General features: G+C 43.8%; 2 protein-coding genes across 8 annotated transcripts in view; one reads left to right on the top strand and one right to left on the bottom strand.

Moving 5' to 3' along the window:
* TAX1BP1 (Tax1 binding protein 1) overlaps window positions 1-4,334 on the top strand; it is a 75,774-nt gene extending 71,440 nt beyond the window's left edge. For 4 of the 7 annotated variants that reach the window (XM_014590747.2, XM_027774816.1, XM_006156129.3 and 1 more), the window contains 2 exons: window positions 2,997-3,079; window positions 3,711-3,912. In XM_014590747.2, the coding sequence (XP_014446233.1) occupies window positions 2,997-3,079; window positions 3,711-3,912 (285 nt within the window). Of the gene's footprint in view, window positions 1-2,996; window positions 3,080-3,710 lie in introns of all 7 variants that reach the window. The other 3 variants (XM_006156130.3, XM_014590746.2, XM_027774817.1) reach the window with 1 other exon arrangement.
* Window positions 4,335-6,172: 1,838 nt separating this feature from the next.
* On the bottom strand, window positions 6,173-19,350 carry JAZF1 (JAZF zinc finger 1). The gene is made up of 2 exons (XM_006156139.3): window positions 19,129-19,350; window positions 6,173-8,529 (listed from the first exon to the last, which is right to left on the bottom strand). Exons 1-2 carry the CDS (start codon window positions 19,333-19,335, stop codon window positions 8,353-8,355), a joined length of 384 nt encoding a protein of 127 aa, XP_006156201.1. The 5' UTR covers window positions 19,336-19,350; the 3' UTR covers window positions 6,173-8,352.
* Between the last annotated feature and the right edge of the window lie 1,742 nt (window positions 19,351-21,092).

The following is a 21,092-nucleotide window of genomic DNA, read 5'->3' on the forward strand; positions in this document are numbered from 1 at the left end:
ATGGCTGATGATGTCAAGCATCTTTTTATATGTGTTGGCCATTTATATGTCGTCTTTTAAGAAAGGTTTATTTGTAGCCTTTGACAACTTTAAAATTAGGTCTCTTATGAGGTAGATGATTTGCAAAGATTTTCTCCCATTCTATGGGTTGTTTTCGCTTTCTGATGGTATCCTTTGTGCCACAGTAGTTTTTAATTTTGATAAAGTTGAATTTATGTTTATTTTGTTACTTATACTTCTGTTGTCATATATATAAGAAACCATTGCCAAGGTTTTTTAATTACTCTTGTGTTTTCTTCTAAGGGTTTCTTTATTCCTTTTTTAAAAAATGATTTATTGAGGCTGGCAGGTAGCATGGTGGTTAAGGGTGTTGGACTCCCACAAGGCTGACCATAGTTTGAGTCCCACATCTGGCGGCTTGCTTTCTCACTTTTCTCTCTCTCTCTTTCCCCTACCCTCCACCCCATGCCCCCACTCTGTCCTTCTCTGGTCAAATTAAAATAAATGAATGAAGATAAAAAAAATGGTTTTTTTTTTTTTTTTTTTTTTCTTTTTTCTTTTTGAGACGTATTCGATATAGGGTGCTTGCCAGAAAGATAGAGACAGAAAGCAAGAAATCACTGTCCAGGAAGGTGCCACGCCACAGTCCCTTCTCCTCCATTCTCCTCTCAGGATCTTGGGCACACACACACATGCGTCTGGCATGAGTTTAAGCCACTGGGTCCGGGACTTGAACTGTGGACGGCTACGTGGGAGTCCAGTGACATAACCATTATGCTAACTGCTGGTCTCAATAAAATAGTTCTTTAAAAAAAGAATTATTTTAAAATTTATTTCCATTTGTGTTATTACTATTTTTTTAAGTTGACCATGGAGAGACTGGGGCAGAGGGGGGATTGAGAAAGCAAGCTTCCAGGTCTGGGAGTCAAACTGTATTTGGCCTTGTGGGAATCAAGTGCCTTAATCACCTCACCACCTGCTGGCCTCTCTTCTGAGGGTCTTAAAGTTTTCTCTCTCTCTCTTTTTTTTTTTTAAGAATTATTTTTTATTTAACTTTATTTGTTTATTTTAATTTGACCAGAGAGGGACAGAGTGAGAGACAGAGAGAGAGAGAAAGCAAGAAAGCAAGCTGCCAGGTTTGGGATTCGAACCACAGTTGGCCATGTTGGAGTCCAGCACCTTTAACCACCAAGCCACTTTCCAGCTCTAAAGTTTTCATTCATTCATTTTTTTTTTTTTGAGAGGTTTTTGCTATAAGGTGCGTACGCTCTCCAGAAAGACAGAGACAGAAAGTGAGAAATCACTCCCCCCCCCAGGGGGGGATGGCCACACTGCAATCCCCTCTCCTCCATTCTCCTGTTGGGATATTGGGCACACACGCACACGCACCTGGCGTGAGTTGAAGCCACTGGGTCTGGGACTCGAACCACGGTCGACTACATAGGAGTCCAACAACATAGCCATTACGCTATGGTCCCTAAAGTTTTAATTTTTAAAGTTGGTCTTTGGTCCATTATTTTTTCTGATTGCCAAAGGCCATGAACGTATGTGCATGCAATGCATGAGAGAACCACTCAACAGGAAGTGGTCACTCCATAGTCCTTATTCCTTTCTGCTTACCACCATGGATTATGGGTATGCATTCTCACGTGCCCAGTGTGTTTTTCATGCTACTTGGGTCAGGATTTGAATTGCATTTGACCATGTGTGATCTAGCACCGTTTACAGTACTTAGCCATTTATGAGACTGACCCGAGACAGTTTTTGAATGTGAAAAAAAGTAACTTCTTTTTTTGGAGAGGTTTTTGTTATAGGGCGCGTGCGCTCGCCAGACAGAAAGGGGGAAAGCGCCTCCCAGGGGGGATGGCCATGCCTCAATCCCTTCTCCATTCTCCTCTCTAGATCTTGGGCACGCACACACATGCGCCTGGCATGAGTTTAAGCCACTGGGTCTGGGACTCGAACCGCGATCGACTATGTGGGAGTCCAGCGACATAGCCATTACGCTAATTGCTGGTCCCAAGAAAAGTAACATTTTGAAAACTAACACAAATATTTTTAAAAATTGCTTTGTGGGTTTTTTTTTTTTTTTTTTTTTTTTAAAGTTTTTGCTTTAGGGTGCGTGTGCTCACCGGAGACAGACATAGAGCTAGAGAGGTAAAGTGAGAAATCCCCCCAGGAAGATTATATTGCTGCAATCCCTTGTCCTCCATTTTCCTCATAGGATTTTAGATGTGGATGGCATGATTTTTAAGCTGCTATGTCCCAGATTCAAACCATAGAATTGGCTGTCTGGATTCAGTTACCTTAACCTCCGTGCTACCTGCTGGCCCTCTGCTTTATGAGTTTTTCTTTTATTTTTCTTTAGGTGTTTGCCATAGGGTGTGTGCTTGCTGGAGAGAGGCAGAGAGAGGGAAAGTGAGAACTCACTCCCTGGGGGGATGGCCATGTTGCAGTCCCTTTTCCCCCATTACCTTACCCCTTTGGATTTTGGGCACGCATGCACATGCACCTGGTATGAGTTTTAAGCCGCCAGGTCCAGGACTCACACTGCGGTTGATTGTGTGGAAATCCAGCAGCAGAACTATTTTACCATCTGCTGGTCCCCAAAATGCATTCTTAAAATGTTTATGAAAGTAGTCACCGGTCTGTGGAACAGTAGTTGGTAAAGTTACCTGCATATATAGGTTGGAAGAGTTCTGCTGATCTCGGCTTCATTGGAACAGTTCTGCTGATCTCGGCTTCATTGTCATACACATGTATGGTATGTCTGTTCACTGAAAAGAGGTAGTACTGCTTTTCGATTCAGTGCCCATGGTGAAATACCCTGTAAAGTTTACTTTCAAGCATCTTTATGTGAAAAGTCTAAAGATAACAGAGAGGAAATTTCTTTACATCTTTCCTCCTTTATGTGGTCAGTGTGTGCTTGACTGAATTAAGGAATTTGTTTGATTTCACTTTTCTTAAAAGTTGCAAAATTGTTTTTTTTTGCCTAGGAAGAAGAGAATGTGCCCACTGCTTCTGATCCTTCAACTCAGCATTTACGTGGGCACGGAACAGTCTTTTGCTTTGATTCCAGGTAAATTTCCTTTTACTTTTGCAGAATTTGGATTATATAGGCTAGTGGCTCTCAAAGTGTGATCCTTAGGAACTTGTTAGAAATGCAGATGCTCAGGACCTGGTATGCTGAACCAGAAACTCCAGGGGGTAATGCTTTAAGCATTTTAACACAGGTCCTTTGAGAACTAGTGCCATAAAATTTGTTGCTTTTAAATGAATGAACACTGTTACAGGTATGGCCTAGAAAGCAGAAACTGCTTTTTCTTTTTTTCCCCTTCAGGTATTTTTACCAAGCAGAATTTAAATTATGAGTTCTAGTCATCTCATAATTTTTATATTAAATAGAGAATTCTTGGCAATAAGCCTCATTTTATATGTGATTGTTTTTTGGTGATTCTAATGAAAAGTGGGTTTTCTTTTTCCATCTAATTTGTGAAACCAGCTTTAGAGGCTTTATGAATGAATTTGCAGAGTTGTCTCTAGCAAACATTTAGTAGAAGATAAGAGGTTTCTGGAGTAACTAAGGACATTTGGAGTAGATTTAGTATGAATATAAGGTAACTAGACACATAATCTTGTCATACACTGACAGTTACTGTTGTAATACATTTATTAGAAATATGTAATTCTTCCATTTTTTTCTCTTTAAGCTTCGAAGTTCATAAGAAGTGTCCTCTCTGTGAATTAATGTTCCCTCCCAACTATGATCAGATCAAATTTGAAGAACATGTTGAAAGCCACTGGAAGGTGTGCCCAATGTGCAGCGAGCAGTTCCCTCCTGACTATGACCAGCAGGGGTTTGAAAGGCATGTTCAGACTCATTTTGATCAGAATGTTTTAAATTTTGACTAGTTACTTTTTGAGTTAATTCAGTTTAGCAGTTTAAAAAATCACCTTAAATAGACCACTAAGGAGACCATGAGGTGTCATTTTATGCGCCCTCTGCTGCACTTTTCTGACCAAGAGCTACTTTGGTGTTAAGAGGATCAGGGTCAATCTTTGGCTTATCAATAAATATAATTTTAACTTCTGTTAATTTTACTTGCTTTAAGAGGTGTTTCTTGTGTGTTTATATCTTTATTTATTCTCTAGTTTGCAAAATTGTATGAGTAAAGAATATGAGGATCGTTTTAATGTTACTGCGCACTGAAAAAGTATGTATGTATTAGTGTAGTGTGCTAGATTATTTAGCAGAATATTTACAGGTTTCTGTTGACCTCATTGATTGAGCATGACTACTAAACATTATGTAATAAAAAGCATTTATCCTGACAGTCTTGTGGAGTAATTTTTTGAACAGAAAGTTCTACAATTTAGCTTATGAAATAAGTTTCTAATCTTTAGAAATGAAGCTGCATGTAGAGTGAGATCACATACCCTTTCCATGTGTGAAATGTTGGCTTTAGGAATTAATGGAAGGCATATTTTGCTAATTTTATGACAGAAAATTTTAGAATAACTAAAATTATTTTGGGGGGGGATGGGGGAGAGGTTTTTGCTATAGGGTGCATGTGCTCCTAAACATTATGTAATAAAAAGCATTTATCCTGACAGTCTTGTGGAGTAATTTTTTGAACAGAAAGTTCTACAATTTAGCTTATGAAATAAGTTTCTAATCTTTAGAAATGAAGCTGCATGTAGAGTGAGATCACATACCCTTTCCATGTGTGAAATGTTGGCTTTAGGAATTAATGGAAGGCATATTTTGCTAATTTTATGACAGAAAATTTTAGAATAACTAAAATTATTTTGGGGGGGGATGGGGGAGAGGTTTTTGCTATAGGGTGCGTGTGCTCGCTGGAAAGACAGAGAAAGACAGAGATAGAAAGCAAGAAATCACTCCCCAGAGGGATGGCCATGCCGCAGTCCCTTCTCCATTCTCCTCTCGGGATCTTGGGCACGCACACACACATGCCCGGCATGAGTTTAAGACACTGGGTCTGGGACACGAACCGTGGTCAACAATATGGGGGAGTCCAGCGACATAGCCATTACGCTAACTGCTGGTCCCCCAAAATGATTACTTTTAATCCATGTTGAGGTCGTATTTATATCTAATGAGAAAAGGGAAAAGATTAGTAGTCAGTTACAGTTGTTTTTATATTACATGATCTGTCAGTGGTGTTTGTGGCATCAAGTCCCAGAAAATATCAATCTTTTTTCACATTTTTCTGATGAGAATATAAATTCGAAGTAATATTCTTAGTAAGTGATTAAAATATAATTTTATAAACCCAAATTAAAATAATGTGTTTCTTTAGTTGTGTATCTGTTGTAGTACTCTTGTTAATATTAAAGAAGCCTTTTTGGAGGGCTATAATTTTATTGTCAAATTAATTTGCAATAGCTTTTCATTAACCTAATTTTGTTTGTTTGTTTGTTTTGGTTTTGGCCTTTAAAAAAGTTTCTGAACGTGCATTCCTTTCTCTTATAATGTGAATGTTGAGAATTTAAAGTATCAGCTTTCTATTTTGCTGGTTATAAAAATGTTTGTTGTGAGCAAACCAGGTATTTAAGATGTTAGCCTAATGTTTAGATGTGGCATTAGATGTGCATACGTATTACATCACTTGTTTTGGTTTGTAGGAGCAGAATTTGTGTATTTTTGGAATCCTTGAAAGGTTTTTTTTACGTCTGGTGCAAACCGGCATTCTGTGTTCAGATGTCAGCGGTTAGGATGTGAGAGTCCTGGGAGACAGCAGAAGGGAAGACTCCATGTTTTAGCTTTCTGATAGCTTATATGACAGATAAATCATTCAGGTAAAGTATGTTCCAGGGCATGAGCATTTTTGTTGCAGTTAATTATGGACCATGTTAACCTGAAAATAAAAGAATATTGTAGTACTACTGTTAGTGATATGAGACTTTCATCTTACTAGGCTAGACCTTATTTTTAAATAGTTTTTGGCCTCAAGCTCAAATAAAAAAAAGATTACCAGTAGAGTAATGCAGTCTAAGCAAAAAAGGGAATAGAATCTATATGCATTGGCTGAATTACGCAAAATAGCCTAAAATAGAGCAACACACTGATTAAAGTAGTCCTGTGGTCAGCTTCATACTGGTTTCCATGATGGATATTAGTGAAAATAAGGAGCCATGTTTATTTTGGGTCAGAGGCAGTTTATTTTAAATTTGATTTCATTTACATTTTATAAGCAGCTTTTTTGACAGGAATTTTAAGTTGCCTTTAGCTCTAAAACAAATCTCTGTTGCTCTCAAACTTAATGTGCTCTGTCCCCAACGAAACATATGAAAATATAATTTAAAGCACAGTTTTCACAAACACAGTACAATACATTCACTATACACGGTATAACAAAATATTCCCATCCTTACCTGTTCAGTAATACTGTCACAATAATAGAAACTGGAATTTGTTTATCATTGAAAGAAATTGAACATGCACAATGACTATTTTATGACTGTTTAGCTGTTAACTACCGATCCAGCCTGCAGTTTCTTGCACTAGAAGGAGCAAAGCTAAATAATAATTGCTGGCCTAAAAAAATTTGTTTTTTTTTTGGTCAATTGTAGGTAGATATGAAATAGCCAAGTAGGGCCTTCTTATGCACCATCTAGTTGCTTCTTATGTCTGGATCACCCTTTAAACATACAGGATTAATACTATATTCAGGACCAAGACCACTCTTCAGAGATCTGAGGAAATTTTGAGAGGGCAGTGTCTTTATAAATACTTAAAAATCCCTCATTATGAGAGATTCACAACTTGTTACTATAGAAGCTTACCCATCTGGCTAACAGAATTGTCATCCTTTCAAAATGCCTGAAAAATTGAGGAGGGACCCTTGCTTCCCAGCCATGTATAAGACTTTTAATCAAATGGGAAAAATGGGGAAAGATAAGCAGTTTGTGTTGCTTTTCCACCTGTTTGTTTTATGGGCAGTTAGCTGTATCAAAGCCATTTTTATTGCATATTAGGCAACTGGTAAACTCTCATGTTTAAGGAATAGCACTTGGGAGAAAAAGAACACTCAAGGCATGATGGTACTGTCGGTGAGGAAAAAACTTGAGGAATGATCCAGATGTAGGTTTATTTTAAGGGTCGTATCAGTCACACTTTTTCTTTGACCACCTGCTGCAAAGAAGCACTTAATTGTCAATAAGGCTCATTTTCATATTTCTGCAAAACGTTTCATAAAGCTAAACAGACATGAGAATGCAGACATCTACAATGTGATGGGAAAAGTGCCTTTTACAAAGTCTTAGATATCGAGTGTGAGGAAAAGGCAGTAGGGGTCTTAACAAAAATGTTCCTCTTTGAAACGTTCTTGAAATTTTACTCTGATTTGCAACCCACAGATGTGTTTAGGGCAGTGGTTGCAAGCATTGGCAACACACAAACATTAAATTGTTGGCAATAGAGAACTACAAAGTGCTTGAACACTTCATCTCAAGATGAAGATAAAACTAAATTTTACACACACAAAATTTGCACTTAAGTATTTCAGAGTGTTTCCTAACAGATTTCAGGGAAAAGTATTTCACTAAACTGGTACCTTGGTCCACAAATATCAGTCATAAATTGAATCCCTTGTACCCAGCAGGCACTCAACAAATGTGTTAAAATGAATAGACTATTTCATACAACAATGCCATTTATAACATTAAAACAGTTGGTAAGTCAGGTGGCAAGATTTTTAGCTTTTTAAAGGGCAAAGGATTTGCAAGATAATATAAAACACAGAAAGCACACCTTTTATGTATGTTATTTAAATATGAAAATATTTTTAGCATATTATGTTAAACATTCTTTCTTATTTATATTTCCACTACCTAAAGTCTTTCTACTCACAAATACTAACTCCATTATGTAAGGCATGGTAACCAGTTTGATAATGAAGGTAATTATTTTGGTTTTGAACTTACGTGAGCTGATGTGTTGAAAAACTTCAATCACATTACAATCTTGAAAAAAACCTCAGTGCCAGCCCCTCCTCCCCCCATTTGATACCACTGCAGTACAACTAAACAATACGCAACATGCCCTCAGTTTTGTTTTGTTTTGGGGGAAATGTGCTGAAGAACCTAGAGCTTTTTTCGTTTAGCACCTTATATCAAAGTAATGAAAATGGGTATGATGATTACATGTGCAAATGTACAAAATCATTAACTACAAAGATACATCATTCCAAAATTACAGAAAAAATTTAAAGCATGCATTTAATTCTTTTTCTCTAAAGGGTTGCTGAATGCTTCCCCTCAAAAAAGGTGGCTGTTTTCAAAATCAGCAACTGCTGGTGAGGATTTCTTGGCACAGTTAGGACCAGCATGTTATTGCTGCATCTTCCTGATAATCTCAGCCGACACCGGGGGATGGAAATTGATTGTGTGGTGCCGCAGGCCCTGAGCTGTCTTGTAACTCTTCCCACACCGACATTTGAACGGTTTGCGGACACGAATCTGTGTTCTGTGACCATTCTTCGCGTGGTACTTTATGCCATTCACATTCTGTGGAGAAGAAAAAAATAGCCGTTATTAGATGGAGTCACAGAAAGTCTGTCAAATCTGGGAAAATCTTGGTCTGGGGCTGCAGCAAGACATCTCCTGGATGGCAGCTGTTGAGTGACTAGGCTTTCCCAAGGACTCCAGCTGAGACCCTATAAGGACAGTCCAGTGTGCAGATTGGGTCTGACACAGTAACACAAGGACACTGCCAGTCTGGGAGTACCGATTGCAGATTTTATGGAAAATATGAGCACTAAAAGTCATGATACATTTTATCAGAGGAAAACACATTACGACTTTCCCAACAACCTAACAGAAAATTCAGAACTTTGTACCTACAAATTGGTTGCTTGAATTTTTCCAGTCTGAATAGAGTTAACAGTAAATGATCCTATAAAAAATATTCTCTGGGTGATTATCAAAATGCTTTCTGGTTTTGCTAGACTCCATTCCTAGATCCACTTTACAGATTTACAGTTTATATTGCTCCTTTCAATTAAGTCGTGAGGAAATGGGCTCAGAGAATTAAGTAACCGGTGAAAGATTTAAAGAAGAATAAATGGCAGGTGACATTTGAGCATAGGTCTTAATTTCCAAGTTAGCTCTTGGCACATTGGAAAGTAAGGGAATGAAGACAAGGCTTGAGATATGAAGTTGGGGAGCACAGATGGCTAGAATAGGAATCCGTTTCCTAAAATTATACCCAAACCCAGTCTTACTGGGCCCATTCCCTTCTCCAGCAAAAGGTTTCCAACAGTCAGTCCCCTTCCCACTTTTTATGGGATAACCTTCATAAACACCAGAAAACAGACTGTTTTGTACTGTTGTTTTCTGAGTATACAGTGCCTGTACTTCGTAGATGCTCAGAAAGTTCTCGTAGAGGGGCGAATTTAAGAATAGCGTTTTCCAGCTGCTGGCATAGTGGTTAAGGTGGATGGATCTCACATGGCCGACTATGAGGTTTGAGTCCCATACTAGTGGCTTGAAAACATGAGGTTTGAGTCCCATACTAGTGGCTTGAATGCAGACTGGGCATATTTGCACGTGTGCTCCAGGTCCTGAGGAAAAGGGATTGTGGTGTGGCCATTCCCCCTGGAGGATGCATTTTCATTTTTTCTCTTCCAGTAATTGCACATGCTCTACAGCAAATACATTTTTTTAAAAAATAGCTTTTCCCTACCGCATGCCTCATTATTTTCGAAGCAGTAGAGAGGGTTGGTTGCTGTTAAAAATGATGTGTTACAATGGCTACTGCTAGCATGTTTCCCTCTTAGAGATTTGCAGTGTACATCAGTATTTTCTTAAGAGTACTTTGGTAGAAAAACGGCTTGCCTTTGTTGAATGCTGGGGTGCCAGACAGGCACCAGTTAGCTATACTCAGTCTGAAAACCAGCCGGTAAGCTGAAGCAGGACAGCCTCTGTCCCGAACACCTGGCTGTGGGCCGCCTTCACCTTCAGCCTGTCCTTCCAGCATCAGTCCTTTCACGCGGAGCAAGGAAACCCCCTCACCAATCTTGCTAAGAGGCATGTTTGAGAATCAGAGCTCGTTGGGGCAGTGAACCGGGGCGGGGAGGATAGGTGGTGGCTGAATCAGACCCACTAAGATGTTAGGTGGCTGTCCGGCGATAGCTGAGGTTCATACAGGAATGAAGAGACCCATTTATGTTTGCCCAATTCAGCCTCATCTCACCCCAGCCCCAGCTGGTTTCTTAAAGCAACTTCACGAGAGAACCGAGGCAAGAGTTACCCAGATGAGCCAGTCAACTACAGAGCTGCAGAAGGTAACGGCTTCAAGCCATGTGTGGGGGCAGAGGGGGAGAAGTGTGGGGAGAGAGACTATGTGGATAATAGTTCCATGACCGTTAGAAAAACATGCCCAACTTTGTAATCCCCCTGCCTCACCAATGTTAGAAATGTGCATCAGCCTGCATGCTACGCCATTTTTTCACTGAGCACCCAGTAAGGTCCTTTTTTTGGGTAAGGGGTTACTAATACATCCCATGATCTTATTTTCACAGGGGATTTGTTGCAAGATGGATCATTAAAAATCCAGCTAGTCTCATGCACTAGGACCACTCACACCTTGTCCGAAAACACAGAAAACCAAAAATAAGCATTAACAGAGCAGCAGAAAGGCGAAATAACTCTAATAGTATCAGGGTTTAGCTACTCCATCCAGGCTTGAGGTTTTATGACTAATTAGATGAGGGAAGTTTGAAACCAGAAATTGCTAAAGCAACACAAAGCTAGTGCCCTGTGAGACCAGATGCAGAGTTCGCCAGGGAAGGACACGCTGGGGCAGAGCGGATTCCAGCAGGCCCTGGGGCTTGTCTCCAGCTTGAATGTGAACTGTGCTGTCTGGCTGGGAGACTAAGGAAGCACAGCCAGCTCCATACATGAGTCTCATCACTCTGGAGCATCAGGCAGCCAGCTGCACATTTGAAAACATGGATTAGCCAGTGTTGGCCGAAGACTACCATACCGTCACTACTTTCTTGATGGGATTTAAAATGTTCACAAGTGTCAATGGGATGCCCTTACCACAATTGTTTGTACAAGGTCAAAAAGACGACTCAAAGGTTTCCTTGGTCTGTCCATTCACACACAATGGGAACTTCCCCTTTCCAAGACTAAAGGAGTTTCAAAAGATCCAATGAAGTTTCTAATTGTATCAATCCCAAAATAGTTTCACTTTCAAAACTATTAATAACAAAAATAACAGCAGGCAACTTGAAAATGAAATGTTCAAATCCTGTAGCTCTAAAGGGAATTTAAGCTTTGAAAGGCAAAAGAAGGTCACTTATATTTATTAAGAATTTATCTTTTAGGGGTCGGCAGGTGGCGTTGTGGTTAAAGGTGTTGGATTCCCACATGGCTAACCGTGGTTCGAGTCCCAGAACTGATGGCTTTCCCTTTCTCTCTGTCTCTGGTCAAATTAAAAAAATAATAACAAATAGAATAAAATAATTATTTTAAAAATAAAAAAGAATTTATCTTTTAAAAATAGGGGGGGAAAAAGAATTATCCTCATACTGGTACTTGATGTCAACTACTTTTTTTTGGAGAGGTTTTAAATTTTTTTTGCTATAGGGCACATGTGCTTGCCAGAAAGACAGAGACAGAAAGACAGCGAGAAATCACCCCGCCCCCCGCCCCGGGGGAGATGGCCATGCCGCAATCCCTTCTCCATTTTCCTCTCAGGATCTTGGGCACGCATGCACATGCGCCTGGCGTGAGTTTAGGTCCTGATGTCAACTTCATTAATACTCATGTTTTACATGAGGAAGTTGATGGCAGAGAAGGTGAGTGACTTGCTCAAGATCACATGGCTGATAAATGAGGGGACAGAAATAACCCAGTGATGTTTCATTTCGTAGTCCATACTGCCCCATTTAATCTCCTAAAGTGCTAGGTTCTCACTAATTAGACCAACCAGCCAGTGGCTGGACTCTTACCAGCTGGGAAGAAAGCTTGGGATACTCAGTCTGGAGAAGACAGTAAGTTACAGTGACGTTCTGATCTCAGGCTAACGAAGGAGAGGATAGGACAGGAGGTGTAAAGGACTTGGGTTCCTGTCCCTTGATGGAATGAAGCCAGTCAGTGGACAAGCAACTTAGGGCTGTTCTAAAAATTCCACTCCAAATCAAATCATGAAACTTAAAGTATGGATGCCACAGCGAGCCATTCTATCCTAAACTGTGTTTGATCTTTGTGACCTAAATATGTACAGCATGTGACAGGTGCCCTACACGTGAGAACTTTCCATTTCCCCTGGGCCTGGACATTTCTACATAAAGGATGAAGTTGCTTAGGGATCTGATGAGGATGAAAAGTGAGAAAGCCATTGGGATGGTGGCAGTGCTTAAAAGTGAAACTACTTGTAGCAGCGGGGCCTTCCGCAGGCCCAGCAAGCAGGAGGAACGAACAAGGTGCGAGTCGTCCCCTCTGGACTTGACGTGATCTCACAGCGGGCCCCTTGGGCAGGAGCTTTCAGAGGGGAAGTCGCCTCTCCCGCTCATTAAAGTAGTATGGTCAGAGTAGTTAACCAGAAATTTTGAAAATACAAGCTTCAAAGAGAAAGGATGGATGCAATCTCTGAAAAAGTTTCAGATATTTCAGTATTAGCCCCTCTTTTATCTACTTAATTACTTTGTGAGCAGTCCTCATTATTATTTTTTTGGAGAGATTTTCGCTACAGGGCGCGTGCAGCTCGCCAGACAGACAGACAGAGACAGAAAGTGAGAAATCACCCCCCCAGGAGGGATGGCCACGCTGCAATCCCTTCTCCATTCTTCTCCATTCTCTCGGGATCTTGGGTACGCACGCACACGCGCCTGGCATGAGTTTTAAGCCACCGGGTCTGGGATGCGAACCCCGGTCGACTACATGGGAGTCCAGCACCATAGCCATTACGCTAACTGCTGGTCCCTGTTTAAGAGACATTTCTAAAAGAAGTATGAAGCTAAAGAATGTGAACGCTGTTTAAAGCCCCACTTACTGAAAAGTAGTTATCCAGAAAGGCTCTGTCAGTTTTACTCCCAAAAAGCCTTCTGGCGGGATCCGGAGGGGATCTGGATCCGTCCAGGGAGAGAAGGGCTGAAGTGCCCTAGGCGAAGCCTCGAGCTATGCGTCTGTGCGAGGGTCCGTTTGTCTGTCTGCTGCTGAAACAGTCAACACTCTATGTAGCAGAGGATTCTTTTCAGAGAAACTTTGGATAGGGGACTTGATCTTTACATTTTTTAAAGTTATAAAACATCTTTAATCCTCACTACTATAATAAAAATTATCAAAGGAATAAAACCGCAAAACACGTTGTCCCTTAAACTTACTCTCAGTAGTAAGGTGTGGGAGTCTCAGTGTCTCTCTCCCTCCCTAAGTTAAAAGCCTGGAGCAGCACGAAGCCATATAGGATCGTTGTCCCTGACCTGGATTGCATCCAGGAGGGTTCTGAAGGAGAGACTCCTGCTGCCACTTCAGGGTTCTGGTAGTCTGTGGGGAGCCCACATTTCCGACTTCCCCAGGCATTACACCATGGCTCCTTCGTCCTTGGAACCTCTACCATATCTTTGAACTGTGCTGGGAGCCGAGTGGGGTCTGTGACCTGTGAAGACCATGGGGTGGTACAGGAGATGGCGCCCCCTGTAGACAGTGTTCTGCCAGCAGTGGGGATAGCCCAGGTAGGCCAGAGGAAGGGAACGTAAGAGTGGGTGTCAGTCTTGGCGCTTGGCTTGGTAAGGAGCCCTGAGGAGGGGCACTGGGGCTGTGGCTGAGGATGGAGTGGAAATGAAAGGGAAGGTCCTGATGGGAGTAGAAGGCTAGAATATGCCTCCCCACCTACGTTTCTGCCACATGGATTGTTGAGCTGAAGGCCATTAAACACTCTACCCTCCCTCCGTTGGCCTAAAACCAGGACATTTACAAAGACCCACCTCCCCTCTCTTCCAGGGAGAACCGAAGTTCACCACTGAATTTTACATCCCTACTGGCTGGAGATGACCGCAGAGGAATCTCCAATAACACGCTTTACTAACTCGTCTCTTACCTGCCAGTGATTTGCCTTTGCCTGAGATGCTGCCCCTGCAGACTCAAAGTCCCTTTCCTTTGGTCATTTCTCTAAAAATTTTACTTTTCATTATTGAAGATGCTACAGATGCTGGAATTCAAAGCCATCTCTTCAAGAACTGCTGGTTCCCGGGGTGGCTCCCGCGCATATGTGAGATATACCTGGTCCTGTCGTTTGCTTTCCTCTCGTTACTCTGCCTTTGTTACAATGAGCTGTCACAGCTAAGAATTGAGGACAGCTGAAGAAAATCGATGTTTTTTTTTTTTTTTCTTTTCCTACAAAGGGAAGGAGACATTCTGAGGAATTAACTTGGACTTGGGAAAAAGAGTGGACACTTTGCTCCCCGGCTGGGTCCCTCTCTTGTTCCCTACTCAGTGTGGAGCCAGGGAGGTGGGGCCTTGTCTTCTCTCAGCTCTGAATGTGCCACGAAGAGCTGAACTTCAGCTGGTGCCCAAGAGACAACTGGCCCAGACTCCCTGCTGCCGCGGAGGCAGGGAGTACAGAATGTCTGACCTGCCCAGGGGACACACAAGACACTGGCCCGTCTGGAGTCTGCCTGATTCTGCAGTCGGCTGTTCACTACCACCCTCTCCTCACCAGCACCTACGCCAACTCTCCGGCAGTAAATATGATGAAACAGTTAGTGGGGTTACATTGGAGAACCACGTCCCTACAGCTGGCAACTTCTGCTTGTCACACTGATGCTCTAGGCCATTGACCGTGCTCATCTCCAGTCCTTGGTTAGGAGGGTGATGATGTGTTTCTTCTTTTTTTTTTTTGAGAGGTTTTCGGTATAGGGCACGTGCCCTCGCCAGCCAGCCAGAGAGAGACAGAGAGACAGTGAGAAATCACCCCCCAGGAGGGTGGCCACGCCGCAATCCCTTCTTCTCCATTCTCCTCTCGGGATCTTGGGCACGCACGCACACGTGCCCGGCGTGAGTTTTAAGCCACCGGATCTGGGATGCGAACCGCAGTCGACTACATGGGAGTCCAGCGACATAGCCGTTATGCTAACTGCTGGTCCCGATGTGTTTATTCTTGTCCCCTGTATCCTTACTTCGCATTCTGGCCCAGAGACTCAGGCTTCTGTCATGGTGGTCAGGACCAAGACTGACACCTGTGTCATCCACCAGCCAACGGTACTGGAGCCGGCAGCCTCTGTGGCCTGAGGGTCACTAAATTTTCTCTTGGTCTCAGATGGAGAGGACCTGTCAAAGAAGAGCCTCTGCCAATCCAGTCAACTGAAGGAGGAACCTACTGGAAACCAACACTCGTCTCCCGAGCCAAAGTTTATGACAGGAAAATAGAAATAACTAAGAAAAAAGGGCAAGAAAAGAAGAAATGATGAAGCTAGAGGTGGAGGAGAGAAGCCTCCCAGCATACTGGGTGTAGCCTCAGCACAGGTCATTACTTGTTTCCTCATTTTCTTTTTCTTTTCTTTTTTTTTTTTTTAAACAGGGTCTCACTTGTCACCATCTTCTTGCCTCAGCCTTCTGAACTATAGGGATTGTAGGTGTACACAGTGAACCCGGCTTTTACCCTGGGCCAAGACTCAAACCCAGGCCTCCTGTGGGGCACAGCTTCTTAGTTCCTTCTTTAACACGACATCCCTTAAACAGCATCGTGGTCCTTGAGAGAAGGCAGCAAGAGGGCAGAAGCACGGGGACACAGTGTGGGTAAAACTGGCATCCAGAGCAGGCAGGGTACGAGAGCCTTCTCTGGCCAGCCTCTTCTGCTGTGCAACGAGAAGAGGTGGGAAGTGTAGTTCTGCAGTGCAGAGCTGCCAGCCGGGAAATGAGCTTGTCCGAAGGTTCCCCTTGGTGCTTTTGCGCCCTGAGAAGTAGTGGGCCCACCCACTCCTCCCCTCCTCCATGCCTTCTGACACACGCATGTTCACATGCATTCTGAGACCCACTCAGCAGCTCTTCAGAATCCCTGATTGAATTCTTACATCTCCACCTCGAGCATTGTTTAAACCAAGAGCATCTGGACTTTGCAAGATAGAAGTTTTTGTTTTGTTTTGCTATAGGGCCCCTGTGCTTGCTGGAGAGAGAAAAAAATGAGAAATTGCCTCCTAGAGGGGATGGCCACACCACAATTCCTTCTCTTCCATTCTCCTCTCGAGATTTTGGGAATGCATGCACATGTGCCCAGTGTATTTTTCAAGCTGTTGGGTCCGGGGCTCAAACCATCTGGTCGGCTGACCATGTGGGATCCAGCTGCCTTAGCCTCCACACCACTTGCTGACTCACATTATAGGAGTTTAATGATATACTGAGTAGGTGGAATCTTGGACGACACATCTTTGTGAGGCACTTGTCTTTCATGCTGTTATAGCTGTAGCAATTATAACAAGTATGGAAATAGGGTGTCTCTTTTTTTATTTGGAGGCACAAATTTAAGGAACAAATAGAAGTGCTTATGCTATCACACATATTTCAGCCTTTTAAAACAAACAATGTGCTGAGCTATATGTAAATTGGCATACCCCAAGTATACCAGGTATGTTTCTGATTTTTATATTTTTATCTCATTGATGGATTTTAAAGAACTGCTAACAGCTCACAAGAAAGCTTGCCATTTCATTTTTTAAATTTTTTTATTTTTTGGAGAGGTTTTCGCTATAGGGCGTGTGCGCTCGCCAGACAGAGAGAGACATAGAGACAGAAAGCGAGAAATCACCCCCCAGTGGGGATGGTCATGCCGCAATCCCTTCTCCATTCTCCTCTCGGGATCTTGGGCACGCACGCACACGTGCCCGGCGTGAGTTTTAAGCCACCGGGTCCGGGACTCAAACCGCGGTCAACTACGTGGGAGTCCAGCGACATAGCCATTACGCTAACTGCTGGTTCCCTCATTTTTTTTATTTTTGAGAATATATGCTCACCAGAGAGATGATGAGAAACACTCCCCCGGGGGGATGGCCATGCCACAATCTCTTCTCCTCTATTCTGCTCTCAGGATATTGGGCACACATGCATATGTGCCCGGCATGAGTTTTAAGCCATGAGGTCCGGGACTTAAACTATGGTCAAGTATGTGGGAGTCCAGCGACGTAACCATTATGCCGTCTGCTGGTCCTGCAATTTCATTTTTAAAAATGCATTCTGGGGCTGGCTTTGTAGCGCAGCACTGAGTGCTCAAGAGGAGCTGGATGCCACACAGCCACCATGGTTTGAATTCCCAGTTTACAAGCACTGGGCTTGCTCATGAGTGTCCAGGATCTGAAGGGCTGGAGCACGGCGGGGAAGAGACGCGTGCAGGACCAGACCTTGTGAACAGTGCTCTCCCTCTCTCACATATTCATGACACAGAGGCTGTCATGAATTATTTTTAAAAGAATTATTCATTTAATTTTATTTATTCATTCATTTGTCTTGATTTGACCAGAGAAAGACAGACACAGGGAGAGAAGGAAACTGAGACAGCAAGCCACCAGGTCAGGGACTTGAACCATGATTGACCATGTGGGTCTGCCCAGCACCTTAACCACCACAGCACCTGCTGGGCCCTGTCATGAATTTTTAAAAAATACATTCTGGACCTACACTTGAATAGCATTGGTTATCTCTCTTTGTTTTGTTCCCCTGAGCTTTCTACCCCTCTTTAAAAAAAAAAAAAGTGTACTATTTATTTATTTTTCGGGTTTTGGCACATGCACTTGTGGAGAGAAACAGAGAGATGGTGAGAGGGAAAGTGAGAAATCACTCTGCAGAGGGGATGGCCATGCTGCAATCCCTTCTCCTTTTCTCCCCCTCTGGATTTTGGGCATGCATGCACATGCACCCAGTATGACTTTTTTTTTTTTTTTTTTAATTTGTTATAGGGCACATGTGCCCACCAGAGACACAGTAAAAGCAAGTCACCAGGTCTTGGACTTTAATGGTGGTCAGCAATGTGGGAGTCCAGCACCTTAACCACCTTAACACCTGCTGGTACACCAGTGTGATTTTCAAGCCGCTGGGTCTAGGACTCCAACCGTGGTCAGTGACATGGGAGTCTAGCTCCTCAACCACCATGCCACCTGCTGCCCCTATGCTACCTAATCATGACACAGCATGTGTGTGTGCATACGAGGGAGGGAGAGAGGTGAGTGAGAGAAGCACCCTCCACGGGGTTCAGTAACACTCCAATCCCCTTCCTCCAGTCCCCCACCCTTGCCCTGGATCCTGGGTACTCATGCATGCACCCAACATGTGTTCAGATCTACTGGGCTGGGGACCAAATGGCTGTCACTATGCAGCTTCCGGCTCCATAGTCTGGTACACTCCCAACTATGCCACAGAGCTAGGCCTTGCTTTTTTCCATAAAAGGAGGAGACAAGAGACAGAGAGAGGGAGAAAGAGGCACTCCCAATAGGGTCCCTCTTCCTGCAGTCCACGCCCAGGTAGCCAGGATCATGGCCACCTGGCATGTTCAAGAGGACCTCGGGACATGAACCTAGGGTCCTCCCGTGTGGCCTCCGCATCGTGTTGCTACACAGTGACCACCATACCACCATGACTGGTCTGAGTTTTCTTATTAGAAAGCACAGCATAGCCAGCTGCCCCTCACACCCAGGTGCCCCTCACACCTCTGAGGTCGTGCCCTCAGAGACACAGGGCAACAACAGGCTGAAACAAGTGGTGGTTTAGTGACAAAAATAACAAAAACATCAAAGCCCCCTTTTCTCCCAATCCCTTTTCGTGCCAGTGTGTGCATGCATATGTTGGAGGCGTGGGGGAGCAAGAGCTCCCCTCGTTGGAAGCTTAAATACCCTACGTTTCCCAGAAGAGCTGTCTGGGGTTTATGGCTTCAAAGTGTTCTGTGAGCCACCAACCAGGGCAGGTGTTTGGCACACAGGCTGACACATTTGATATTCTGGCAGGTCCATGCCCACGTGATTTGCATGTGCGGGAGGGCCATGTACCCAATGAATAGGAGAGGGGAGCATCTCTCCCTGGCCCAATACTCTCTTCTGAATTACGAAGGGGGTGCTACCTTATATGAGACCTGCCACTTTTCTGTGTGGTCATGCCAAGCAAGGGGCACCCCTTTACCTTGTATCTCTTTTTACATCCAGGAACTGGGCAGGCAAAAGGCTTCTCTTCCCCTCCATTCATGCACATGGAGCTGAGGATGGCTTCGGAGCTGATGGCACTCTCTGTGGTCCAGGACTCATCGCTGTCCGACTCCTCGTAGTCTACCTCCTCCTCGTCGTATTCGCTGCCTGTGGGAGTGGAAGAGCAAGGACTGTCAGGAGCCATCACCTCCCTGTGGGTGTGCCACCCTCCAGGCAGAAGGATGGCAGTGGGAGGGCAGCTCCTATTGCCTGTGGATAGCCCATCCCAGGCCTAGAGGGCTGAGAGATTCCTTGGGACAGCCCTGGAGGAAAGAAGGGACCCACATTCCCACCACCAAGACTAGTCAATGGCTTCCCAATAGTTCTTGGATAGGACTGCCTGAGCGAGAACTCAAACTGCATTCTACGGCAGGCCACTTCGCCACTGGAAGGCACTGGAAAGGCCTTCCAGTGGAGACCTGCTCCACACGTGTGCAAGTTGGTTCCTGACATTTCAATGCACAGAATTCTATACCCTTACTTTTATGTGTTTTGTTTTTGTCTTTGTAATTTGCCAGAGGGCATGTGTACTAACCAGACAGGGAGAGCACACTCACCAGATAGAACACATTTCCAGAGGTGATAGCCACACCGCCATCCCTTTTCCTCTGGTCTCTCTTAGGCTGTTAGGCATGCACATACACATACATTAATGCCTGGCATGTGTTTGAAGCTACTAGGTCCAGGACTTGAACCATGCAGTCAGCCAGGTAGGATCCAGCCACCTTAACCACCACACCACTGGCTGACCCAGTGATCTTTTTCTCTATAGATTTGAGCTGGGAAGATCATGAGGCAATTTGGAACTGCAAGGGAGGTACCCTAAAGCCAGGAAGCAAGGGAGGCAGAAAAACCAGGAGCTCCGAGGGTGTGCTGTGGGTGTCAGAGGCAGGTCTGGCTGCTGGGAGACCATACAATCCCCTACACCCTCAGCCCTGTGAACAGCACCCACTTTCCAGTTCACACATTTCTTGGGAGGGGTGGCCCATTACAGCCACAAAGCTCAGACAGGAAGTGGGGGCCCTCTTACCTCCCTGAAGGCCGAGGCCCTGCTAAGAACTGAAACCAGTAGGCTTCACTGACTCCTCCCTGTTCCGGACGGCAGAGGCAGGGAACGGCTTCCACCAGCAGCCTCTTTCTGCTCTTTTTTAATGAGGCCCAAAGCCATTTCTTTTGAGCCTTTGCACAATACAACCCTGAAGGACATAATTCTACAGATCATAAACAGTGTAAAATAATATGTTGACAAGTCCTAATGCATTTACAAGCCCCGTGGAATAAATAGGAATTATAGCACATTAATAAGAATTATATGGAAGCAATTACAGTTGTGAAATTCATCCCCCAGGTGTGAGGCTAAATTGCACCAGGGGCCCGCCTGGGTGCTGCATGGGCTCCCTCTGTTACATCAATTATTTCAACACCAAATATTGGCACTTTTATTAGGTTTCATTTTAATAGGCATTAATAAGATTGTCTGACGAACCAGTTGGGCCAGGCAGGGACACCAACATCTGAGGCTCAACATGGAAAGGATCCAGGAAGGAAGGAGGGGACCTCCCGCTATATTGCGTCCCTATAGTGTTTCAGGCATGGGATGTGCATTATCTTATTTAATCCTCCAGAAACCCCATGAGGTGGGGATTACTGTCAGGAAACTGAGCCCCACTGAGGTTAAGATGCTCATACACTTTCAATTACATATTAAGGGTCAGTCGCTTTTTCCCATGTTGCTTCTCAGCCCCCAATGGCGGCAGCTCTCCCTGAGGCCCCCCTGGAGGGGTCCTTTCCAACCTCCTTCCAGCAGCTGGGTCTTCGCCATTTGCCACTCAGATGAAATTCAAAGCAGTCTGCGGAAGCCTGAAACGAACTCTCAGGTGGTGTGGGAGAAACAAATGGCAA

This window comes from Tupaia chinensis, unplaced genomic scaffold (assembly GCF_000334495.1).
Source record: "Tupaia chinensis unplaced genomic scaffold, TupChi_1.0 Scaffold000479_1, whole genome shotgun sequence".
NCBI lineage: Eukaryota > Metazoa > Chordata > Mammalia > Scandentia > Tupaiidae > Tupaia > Tupaia belangeri.

Bases quoted from the DNA above. Each gene is read 5' to 3' on its own strand.
- JAZF1 (XM_006156139.3), bottom strand. From the start codon at position 19,335: ATGGCTCCTGACAGTCCTTGCTCTTCCACTCCCACAGGCAGCGAATAC. The intron at 8,530-19,128 runs GTAAAGGGGTGC...TCTTCTCCACAG, and splicing joins GATGTAAAAAGAGATACAAG to AATGTGAATGGCATAAAGTA.